Below are 11,739 nucleotides of genomic sequence, written 5' to 3'. Positions count from 1 at the left end.
AATACCTTACAGGTGACACTTTGCTGTAAGTCTTGGACTCCAAAGATTTCAGTGGAAACTGAGCTCAGCCTTACAGGTACAGCGCCTAGCGGAGCCACGTGGGAGTGCGTTTACCGGTGCCTGCACACTCTGCACGGCCCCTGCTCAAACACATCAGACTCGTGTACTTTGTCCTTCTGCCCCGTCTTACCAGATTCCCTCTGAAGGCAAGAAAATCCAAGGGCACCTCTGCAAAGTGTTCTACGTGCTGGGAAGGCACACGCTGGAGAGCTCGCTGTCCCTCCAACTCCAGCTGCACCTGCTCTGGTCCCCCCGCACCGCAAGCACAGGGGGAAGGAGGAAAAGCACAGGATTTACCTGCTCTTTGGTGTAAAAGCAGGAGAGCTCCTTACCGAGCCCCTGAAGAGCACAGCGTACTCTAGCTGAAATCCTGCCTTTTCCTTTCCTCCCAGACACCATCCCTCCTGTCAGGAACAGTGCCACGAGGTAGAGGAGAAGGGGAAAGCTGCAACCGATTCCAAATAGCTAGCTGAGAAAAAAAGTTTAGCTTTTTTCTTGTTTTTAAACTCTCCAGTCAATGGAAGAGAAGAAAAAACCCACCTACGTACAAATCACATCCTTATGCACAGAGCACTCAGCTGGAAAATCTGGTGGTTTTTGTACTACACCCCTGTTCATGTCACGGTTTGCCACCTGCATCTGTGAAAAGGGCAAGAGCGTGTGCTGTGATCTGCGCGCTGGGCCGCCGCCGCCGCCCGCCACACAAACCCCACCGCTTCCTGGGTCACAAACTCCTCGGGGCCTCTCCTACCGGCACAGCCCGCGGCTCCCGGGACCCCCAGCCACCCCCTTTGCCTCAGGCAGGGCTCTGCCGTCCCTGGCTTGGCATGTTGAACAGCAGGAGGGAAAAAAAAAAAAACACTAGTTGGTAGGTTTTATACCGGTAGAGCACCGCCCCCCGTTCCATCTCTCAAGATAAAACAGGGATAACAACCGTCAGCCGGCAAAGCCTTGCTTGCTCAGAACAAAAGCATGTCAGAGACCACTGAGCAGTCAGGAGCATCAAACACCAAATACCGAATCGCGGGAAAAATTTAGTTTGGAAAATTTTGTACTCTGTTTTGCGTTGGGAGGCCCAACACCACGCTGCGTGGCATGCCTTACCCGTTTTAGAGTTGTTACACATCAGACCGAGCCGTGGGTCTGAACCGCAGCCCTATATCGCGGTGTCTTGCTCCTCTGCATGAACTGGGCTCCTTCTGTCCTCATCTCTCAGCACTCGGTGTTCCCAAATACTCTCTTCGCACTTGTTCCCTCCACGTATAGTCACCTCTATTACGTTAATATTACCCCACGCATACGGCCCGGGCACGAACACCCTGTTTGTACCCAGACACCGTCTAGAAGGTGCCCTGAAGAGTCACGTGTGCTGTACCTAGAGCAGGTGCATGGGCGCTTGCGGCTGGGGAAGGGGGAACGGGGAGCTCGTCCCTAACAGCCTCCCCTCATCCTCCAGCAACCCCCGAGGAGGCGGCAGCATCTCGTTCTCAAAGAGACTCTCTGAACAGGCATTCGTGAACGGTCAAACCGGATCACGCACTCGAAAAGCAAATGCAAAGTCTCTGGAAATGTAAAGGAGCCGTAGTGAGGAGGTGGGAGGACGTGGAGGTTTTTCTCCTCAGGAGCCAGCAGCCAAGTCTCTGTCTCATGACAGAGAATTATCATTTGAGCATTGGCCTTCTGCAACCCCAGAATGAGCCTCTCGCCTCCAGCTGTCAGTCGCTGGGGCTGCGGATGGTGAATCTCTTGGACCTTATTCTTAACGCTGTTAAAGACCAAACCTACAAGAGCTAAACACACGATTTACAAACAAAGAAAACGAAACCCAGTTTTCTGCTACACAGAAGGAGAAGTAAACCCCGATGGTCAGAAGGAATCCAAAGCTCCTTCCAGTAAGATCAGTTTCTACCCGTCACGGTTAAAGAAAAACCTCTGACTCTAGCTGGAATCAAAGGGGCTCAATGTTTTGGTCCGAGAGTAAGTGGAGGGCACGGCCTGGGCCGCGTTTATTTGCGCTCTACACAGAACAGGCGATGGGCTGATTTTCACAGGCCACTCTAAAACGGATTTTAATTCTACTGCTGGTTTATCTCAGTCACTTGTAGCTCCCCAAAATAATCCTGATGATTTGTAACATAATCCCTGAGCCAAGGACTACCGGGGCTTTGCTTTGTCATTATGCATCATCTCAGTAATTAAATGTACCAATTAATCTCCCAGCGCTCCCCTGGGACTTCCTCTGGGGCTGAAGCACGTCCTCTTGAGGATATTTCTTTTGGGTGAAACTCGCCGCTAGTTTGAATCAAGCATGAAGCCCCGCACTGCAGCTTACCCGGCTGGAGATTTTAAGCGAGACCTCTTTTGTCCGCGGCTCTCACCCCATCCGAGGACAGCCTGGCATTTCAGAGCAGCCTTAGGGCAACAGCCGCGCGTTTCCTTTTTTGGGAGGCAGAAAGTTGATCTCTGTTTTCCTACCATAGATTTCACATGGTTCTTTAGCCTGTTACCAGCCCCCTTGCTGACACATCCAGACTTTTCCAAGAAGCTGCAACAGAAATCAGGTCATCTAGCCTTTTGCAAACTTGTGAGTCGGTTGAAGTGATGAACAGTCATACTGCGACGTTTGTGGAAGGATTACTCAAAAGTAATCCGAATGGCTTCATTTCTTCCCTGTCTCCCTCGGTATTCTGCTTCGATTGAAGGAAAACCACCAGACCACATTAACACCCGTCCCCGTGCTGCCTGCTAGGAACACCTGCTTACACCTGTTAATGGACGGAGGAACCCACAAGATGGACGAAGCGATCGCAGGTGGGAGGTCCTGGATGGCACCTCACGGCCGTCCCTGCGTCCTGCTCACGGTAACGGCTGGGATGGGCGCAAGACGCCAGGAGACTCCAAGTAGGCAGCTCCTCACCGCACTGCAATGTGGTATCATCGGTTACGTTTGTTCTGAATTTAACAATGACAAAAGTTTGTCAGATTAATATTTAGAGGGTGAAATACCGGGTCAACGGGACAGAAAGGGCTTCCCCAGGCAACCTCTACCTTTTAGGGAGGTAAGAGTCTGGTAGAATGACGACCTTCGATTAATCTTTTTCTGTCTGTTCTTTCACTTGCCCAACGAACCTCCCAGAATGGGTTTATGGGGTCACTGCCTGATCGCTGGAAAGCAACAACTCGACTCGCTACTGACTCTCTGACCTACGGAGGTAGCTTAGAAAAGGACTTCAGCATCATATTCTCATGGGTCTGATTTCACTTCCCCACACAGGGCATCATTTCACACTTCTGAGAGCTTCAGGGTGTCCAGCAGCACTGCTTTTCGAAGCTACTCTTGCAAAATCAGGTGTCTCACTAATATTCAGAGAAAAATCTGAAAAGCAAAGAAATTCCTCGCTCTCTGTCAGTAGCCACTTCTCCAAGCAAAGACACAGTTTCTCTCTTTCCTGATAAAACAGTTGCTTTGGGTTTTTTTGGTCTCTTTCCCGAGTCCTTTCAGCTTTATTTGGGAAAGACAGCAGGAAAAGCTTTTTTCAGTGACACACCACTAAAATTGGAGACAATATTCCAGGTATAGTCACAGCACCGCAAGGCAGGGGCAATAAGAGGAGATTAGTATCTACTTACTTCATTATCTGTAACTCATGTGTCATTTGCTTCCCAAAAATCAGCAAGGAGTATCCATGATAGGTTTCCCTCTCCCTGAGCACTCAGTAGTTTGGGTCAGTTCCTCTAACCACTTACAGCAACGTTGATTTTTCTGAAACAATTCTTGTTTTCACTTTTTGGTCTTCATAAATAATGTACTGTCTCTGTCTCTCCTTCTTGTCAATTCAGCTCGTTTCAAGACGACAAGAGATCGCTGTCTGCAGCCCGTCCTGACAGCTGGTTCCTGGAGACCCTCTTCTTCAAGGTTTCCTTGGAAGCAGCTTTTTTGCTGGGGCAGGGATGGGAGGAAGCAGCACTCTGAACACATTTAGGAGGACCATACTGACATCACGGAAGAGTCAGTGACACACAAGCCTCTCAACATTTCTCTGGAAGATGGGGAGTGGAAACGCGCGAGCGCGGTCCTTTGTGAGAGGCGATTCTCGAGCAACCTGCCACGGGGACCGTGCGGGCGGCACCGTGCTCAGCTGCCGGGCAGAGGCGGGCAACGGGAAGGGCCAGAGGTCTGATCACAGGTCAGGTAACATCGCTGCCGGGCATCTGCCATAAACCAGGGAAGGATGCCCTGGAAGCCCCAGCATAAACACTCTCCGAACAGGTAACGGGGTTGCTATTTAGTGACGCAAAGTGATCTGCAAGGGTAGAGACCTCGAGACCTACCCTCAAGTTCAGAATTGTGTTCTCCCACAAGAGGAGTTCCTGTGGGTTTACAGTAAGACCCGGGGAAGGACAATACCACATTGAGCCTATTTGCTCATCGCTGGTCAGGGTTGCAGCAGCCTGCCTTCTTTGTTTGTTTGTTTTTTAATTGATGGGCATAACTTTTCAGCAAACCTCTCCGAGACAGGTCAGGAATGACAGAATAGTTAAATTCTGGTCGTTATTAAAACTAAGTGACGAGCAGATAAGCCGCAGAGAAGGACAACCTCCTTCAGGCTGGATGCTCTCCCATCACCAGCACACGTTAGCATCCATCTCTCCTGCCCGAGAGACGATGTCAGCAGGGAACCAGACTTCCAGACCCACTGCAGTGCAATCCCCGCTACACCAGAAAAGCGGCAACCAAAACCAGACCGATTCCAAACCAATTCCATCTGCAAACAGCAGATTCACTGATGGGGACACTGAAGCATCGCAGAGCTTGTCAGGGTGGGTTCAGGGAGTGAAGGCACGTAACGAGACGATCTAACCGCTGAAGAGTAAAAGGAGGAACGTGTGAATCTCTTGAAGGCACAGAGATATTTTTAACATAGTTCCTCTGCCCCGTCTCACTAACAACGGAGCGTTCCCAAGTAGGAACAGTCTCTAGAGCTAAAACAACTCCAGTGGCAAGGAAAAAGCACAGCTAGAAAACTATTCTAGTGGGGGGGGGGGGAAGCGTAAGAATGTTTGTCCCAGCAAATCACACATACCTCTTAAGTATTTCGTTTAGTCTCGCTGGCCCTTACAGCATTTTTGCAGTCTATAGTGGATAATTTCCATCAGGCAAACCTAAACAAAGCCATCATTTCACTCGCGCTCTGAAGATGTTCAAAGCTCATGTCCCATGCTGTGGTTTCCCTCTTGTGGCACAAGCAGTAAGCTGCAGTTCTCCTCCGGGAGAGATCTTCACAGAGTAGACAAGGCACTGAAATATCTTACCACTAAACAACATTTTACTGTTCATTGCTCCCAGCCTTCACTCAGCTCTTAGACTTCCCCTTCCACTGCTCGCCCAGGCCGAGAACGCACCGAGAATTCAAAACGAGCATCCGAAAGAAGCCGCAGGGACCTGCTCGGAAGCAGCTGCGAGCCTCGTCCCACAGGAGAATTCAGATGGCCCCAAAGCTGCTGCCGGCTGCAAGACGTCGGCATTGGCCTGATCTGCTTTCCCCCGAGAGCAGCTTTTTTTTTTTTTTCTTTTTTTAAACTTCTGCAATGCAATAGTTATCGCTATACTCGTTAAAAAGGCGAAAGAGAACGAATGATGATAGAGAACACGGGGCGCAACTTGGGAAGGTGCAGCCTCAACAAAACCCCCTTGACCAACAAATAAAATCAAGTCCATTTCAGGTAGGGAGTTGCTTTGTTTTTGGGAAACAAAGCTGTCTTCCATGTTTCTGGCACTATTTCAGTCCAGCAAAATGTAGCTTTTCCATCATTAAACACAACGCGGTCACCAGGCTACAACACTCGGAGTCCTTTTGAAGGACAAGAGTTTAACACTACTGCCTTCTGGACACCACCGCTCCAGATCATTTTCTGTCCGTTTTTACAACACATACATACATACATTTTTCTGTGATTTTTCCCATTTACATTTCGGCTATCTAGGGCTTTCTCTGCATTATTTATTCTTGTTTCCAGAATCTAAACCACTACCAGTAGTGCACTGAATAGATATGTGAATAGATAGAAGGTAAAATTCATTCACAGATTTAAACATGTCAGAATATATGCTAGCCCAAAATTACCTTCCTCCTGTCTAAATCTTCGTTATTTCTAATTATTAGTTAATGAAGTACGGAAAGTTCCTGTTTCACTGCCATTTAAGAACACCACTTTTCTTGTTCTTCAGAGAGTCTGACTGCAGTGAACCCCGACTTGACTACACGCACGTTACTCAACATTTTAACGCAGGAGAGGCACGGTACCACACACACTACGGGGCTGTTTCTAGGTAAAGTGGGTTCCAATCTGAAAAAAGAAATTTCTCAGTGAGGACCAATGTCCCAGCAACTACGAGATTTGAATTGGCAGAGGTTTTGAATTCTATAACCGGGGGAAATAAGAACCTTCTAACAAAAATTTCAAATGCAGCTCACCTTTCAATTTTGAATTATCAATTATTAACATAAAACTTCCCGAAATTCCATCGGTATGAAATCCACCTACAGGATGAGGAAAAAAAACACTCCTAAAATTATTAAAGAATATATTCACCCAGAAAATTCTGAAAACATATACTGGATGAAGCGCCTCTGTCATCACAGGAACCCCAAAACTAATTAGCAAGTGAGAATACAATCCTTTGCTCATTTTTGTCAAACAAGAATACTCAAGAGTCAAAAATCCCACAGTATAAACCTCTCCGCTTACTCCTACCAGGGCCAGTGGGACTCAATACCCAATGCTTCCATAGCTGGTAATTATTATTTTTTTTAAAATCAAACAAAACCCAATTAAGACAAAAACCGGTTTTATTTATAGCTTAATTTACAGGAGCTACTGAAGATTTAAAATTGATACAATTTTTCAGGTTAACCACTTATATCCACTACTCACAGAGAGTGGAAGTACTAAGGAATTTTTTTTTAACCCATTTAACTTGATTTATTTTAAAGTTTTAAATCAGTTAGTTCCTTTTTCTTCTTGGAAAGTAAACTTCGAATAACACAGGCAGAATGGAAATATCAGTACTGAGCAGAAAATAAAGCCTCCTTAGAAGCATGTTTCCAAAAATCCCAGTACCATGGAAGGAATCAGGCTTCAGGGTGCACAGCAGACCCAAGAGAGTGTTTCTGTTCACTATCCAACCACTGGAATTTGTTTTTAAAGAAAATCATCCTTTCAGTATCTTCTGCTATTGGAGACAGCAGCTGCTGCCAAACACCAAACAGTGAATGTGAATCACTTCTTCCAGGAATGCCAGTGAGGTACGGATGGGTAGTCTGGCCTCCTTATTTAGCCAGCTCAGTTCCACTGCAGTACTATTGCTGGGGTTTTTCCAGAATCCGAAGGGGCCATGAATGACAGCCACCTCCAGGATATAAAATTTCGGCCTAAGAGTGGCCACAGTAGAATTTACAGGCTAATATAAATAGGGAATTAACTTTTGTAGTTCCAACAGAGGACAATATTCTGCTTTGTCTCCCGCCAGTGGTGAAGGGGAGAGACCTTTCAGACTTGATCACCTTTGCAGGAAGAAATGCTACCTGTCGGTGCACAGCACGTAATCCAGAGCGAAGGATCAAAGATATTCAAATGAACCTCATCCTGCTTCCATTCAGGTTGAGAGCCAGAGTGCAGCGCTTTCTTTCTGCTGATACCAGATACTTGCCCTTTCTGTCAGTGAGATTATGACCAGAAGAAAACTTGGATTAATCGCTGCTTCTTCACATCACTGCGGCACTCTGGGCACTTCTTCCTCATCTATATAAATAAGTGAACAAAATACATAGATAATATTTAAATTTCTCTATCAAGTTTGTTATTGTCCAGTATGAACTAGAAGCCGCGCTAGTCATTTGATAGTCCCCAAGATACCGTACCTACTATTTTTAAAGGCAGTGTTACCGTGCAGTCAGTTATTTAACTGCTAGTAATAAAAGGAGGAAAAAGAAAGCCTCCCAGTGAAGTAGCAACAAACTTTACAGCAGTTGTCTCAGATGAATTACAGCTATGACATATCTGGAAGACTAAAATACAGGAACAAGGAAATAGAGAGCCTGCAAGAGCTGTTGTGAAGTATAGTTGTACTTGTTATTAGTAAAATCCCGTAAGATGGCTGATGAGTTCCCTGAACTCCTGCTTCCTCTTGCACAGATGAGAAGGAAGTGATCTCCTGGGCGTACCAGCACATCGGTGATACATGTGGTCATGACCAAGACTTTTGTAGGGGAACCACATACATTTATTTCTTCATACCACCACACACCTTTCTCGGTTAACAGCAGAAGACTGGGTACATGAGGCAACCGTTTCTCCACCCAGGTTTCAGTTTGCTTCTTCGCTAATCTTAAATTTTAAAGTCTGGTCTTTAGCCATTTGACCTGCAGATGAGCCTCAACTGTTCTTTTTATATCTTGCAAATTACTAGTAAAACTAAAACGCCCTGCTTATTTCAAAAAGTGTGGTAGTGAAAGGTTTTTGAAAAAAGATAATCTTTGTGGGAAAATTGCCAGCTCAGTAGGCTAAAATGATGGCTACCTACATCAGTGGCACTGTGCAGGCTTCGGCTTCCCTACAGTATGGAAGTTAATCGTTGTAACAAAAGATGTAGACTGCAAAGTAGGTTCGGGCACTAGTATTTCGAGTCTAGAAACATTAATTGAAATACCCTAAATGGAGGGGGAGAGGAAAACTCACTTTACTTCCCAGTAGACAGTGATTTATCAAAGAGCTCTGAAAATTTTAAGTGTAATATATAATTGTGAAATCTTATATTATTTGCCCATATTACAGATAGCCCAAATGAGAATAACTCAGTCTCTCTGGAATACCTGCAAAAAGAGCATGAATAAACAATGCATTTAACCATTGAAAAGCAGCAGTAGACCTCTGCACAGAAAACTAAAACCAAAAGCAGCGTATATCGGCACAGTCTCTGCAAGGCTTCCCCTAACGCATTGAAAATCGCCCAACATGCACCGGCACTAATCCCTCCGGCTGCAGGGAGTTCTGTCTGCTCCTCCAAAAGCTTCCAAAACATTCCAAAATTATTCACCGCCTCTCCCCACCACTATTTCAGTAAAATAACAAATTGGAAAAGACATCACAATTTGCAAAAACCAAGTCATTGCATTTTGAATGACAGGCCGTTAGTCACTTCCTCACAGGACAATATGCACCAAAGTGCTTTTGAGCTGAAGAAACAGAGTGAGTAACTTGTTAGCAAAGAAAAAGAAAGATGAGTTTTCAAATCCAGCCCAGTCAGTGGTGACAAAGCCCGACGCCATCTGATGAGAGTTCAGAGCTCGGACACAACCAACGTGGTTGCTCACTTCCTGCTGGTAAGGGGACCTCTATCAGAAAGAGCCCCGGCCATGAATGGAGTCTGTTGTCTGTACAACAAACCGACGCACGGGTAGGAATGCGGATGGAAGTGTTAGGAGATGGTTCCTCTGGGACTGGTTTCAGAGAAACATGAAATAATCTTCTTCCTGTTTGCGATGCTCTGCTCTCAACCAAGCTATTCTTCCTTCTCATCCGCATGACTACCGGAGAACAGTTTTGCCTCATCACTGGGAGAAGCGTCTCTCTCCATCAGTCCTCACGTAATATCCCAAACTACAAGTCATTTGACTTTTCATTAATCAAGCTACGCTTGAATTGTATCATAAGCAAGCTAACATTACTGTGTACCAAGAACCATTCATCACTAGAAAGGTGTGCCATAAGTGAGATAAGAAAAGGTGACGAGACCATGTAGTTTCACGTTCTCCATAACAAAGACTACAGAATGCCAGTCATGCTGAGCCTCGAGGGGTGCTTGAACAGTAGCGCAAAAGGTTTCAGCTGGAGAGAAGATGCTTCTTACATCCCCCACACCCAATAGTTTGTTGTTCAGAGCAAGAAAAAAAAAAAATTCTTAGAAAGAAGGACTTTGATGTATGTTGTCTATGGAGGAGGCAAATGGATCACACTGTTGGTGTACGTAGAAAGACTCCAAAGGTGCACTGACAAAGGACAGGATATCCATGACGTTTTCTTGAGAGTATTTGTTTGTCCTTTTTAAACAAGTGGGGCATTAAACTGAACTAGCAAGAAACAGGATCAAAAAACAAAAAAAAAAAGACATGGTTCTTCACAGAATGTTTGGCTAAGCTGTGGGAGTGCTTGCCACGGGACATGGATGACAAGTTCATTTGTGTTCAAAGGGAATTGGACGATGTGAAGGAAACACATCAGAGGTTTCTTAATACACAGAAGCAACCTTTGGCTCAGGGAGCTCTTGTGCTGCAAATAGCTTTGGGGCGGAGAGATTACCTGCAAGAATCATCACTCATGCCTACCGTGTTCTTTTATCCTTTCCTAGCCATGCTTTTTTAGCCACTGTCAGAGACCGAATGCTGGGTTGTATGGACCTTTATGTCATGGACTCGGTATGTCTGCTATTACGTTCTGATTATTTGCTTAAAGCTCTATCTGCCTTTCCTGATCTTTACAAATTCTACGACTGTATTTGCCTCACAGGGCTGTGGTATGCTATCACAAGGCAAAGCTCTGATTCACCTTGCTAATAAAAACAGATATTTTATTTCCCATGCTGTCCCCCGGTACAGCGTGGGAGGTACAATGTTGGATGAAGTTTCACTGTAACTAGCAAGATTGTTCAGGTAAGTGGCAAATATGGAAGTCGTTAATAACAAGTGACCCATGGGGAATGACTCATTTCCTCAAACATGGCTTTGTATTCGATATCTGAATAGAACAGAAAGAATACTTCCAGTTGGAATGGACCTACAATGACCTACACCACCCAACTGCCTGACCACTTCAGAGTGAACAAAAGTTAAAGCATATTATTAAGGGCATTGGGGCATCAACCACCTCTCTAGGAAGGCTGTTTCAGTGTTTGACCACCCTCTCGGTAAAGAATGTTTCCTAATATTTACTGTGAACTGCTCCCATGTGTCCTGCCACTGGATTCCAGGGAGAAGAGATCAGCACCTCCCTCTCCACGTCCCCTCCACAGGAAGCTGTCGAGAGGGATGAGGTCGCCCCTCAGCCTCCTTTCTCCAAACTAGACAAACCCAAAGTCCTCAGCTGCCCTCAGAGGACGTGCCTTCCAGCCCTTCCACCAGCTTTGTTGCCCTCCTCTGGATGCATTCAAGTACCTGAATCTGAAATAATCTAATCCCCAGTCCAAGAGATGTGCAATCAGAAAAAGGAGTGATTAAAAAAAATCGAGGCTGAGCAAATTGTGATTTATCTATGAGCTATGAAAATACATATTAACTTGGGGATTAAGGAGAAAACCAGACCGCAGAATTACCAATTTCAAGACAAAAACCACAGAACAGGGCAGTGCAATTGCTCAATATGCAACAGTTCTAATTTTGTGGATTCTTAAGCTGACAAAACAACAATTATTAGTTACATCTTACTGGCAAAAGGAGAGAGTTTTTCCCCAGACATTTATAAGAGAAAAATGTATGGTCTGAAATAACATCACCTCCCTGTGGGATAGTAACTGTTTGCTTAACCAAAAAGAAACCTCTCCAGGGAGCTCATTCTGTTCCTTAATCAGCTCAAGTCTCAAGCAGCAGAGGTTATGAAAACACGCTAGCAAAATTCTTGTCATGG

The 11,739-nt window shown here is 45.6% G+C and overlaps 1 protein-coding gene across 3 annotated transcripts in view; it reads right to left on the bottom strand.

The window, feature by feature from the left end:
* Positions 1-6,880: 6,880 nt before the first annotated feature.
* Positions 6,881-11,739, bottom strand: part of RTEL1 (regulator of telomere elongation helicase 1) — a 52,585-nt gene continuing 47,726 nt past the window's right edge. For all 3 annotated transcript variants that reach the window (XM_076352427.1, XM_076352430.1, XM_076352428.1), the window contains one exon: positions 6,881-7,863. In XM_076352427.1, the coding sequence (XP_076208542.1) occupies positions 7,789-7,863 (75 nt within the window). In that variant the 3' untranslated portion in view covers positions 6,881-7,788. The remainder of the gene's footprint in view (positions 7,864-11,739) is intronic.

This window comes from Aptenodytes patagonicus, chromosome 14 (assembly GCF_965638725.1).
Source record: "Aptenodytes patagonicus chromosome 14, bAptPat1.pri.cur, whole genome shotgun sequence".
NCBI classification, from domain to species: Eukaryota; Metazoa; Chordata; class Aves; order Sphenisciformes; family Spheniscidae; genus Aptenodytes; species Aptenodytes patagonicus.
Note: the sequence above shows the minus strand (reverse complement) of the source record. Positions and strands in the feature narration are given on the sequence as shown.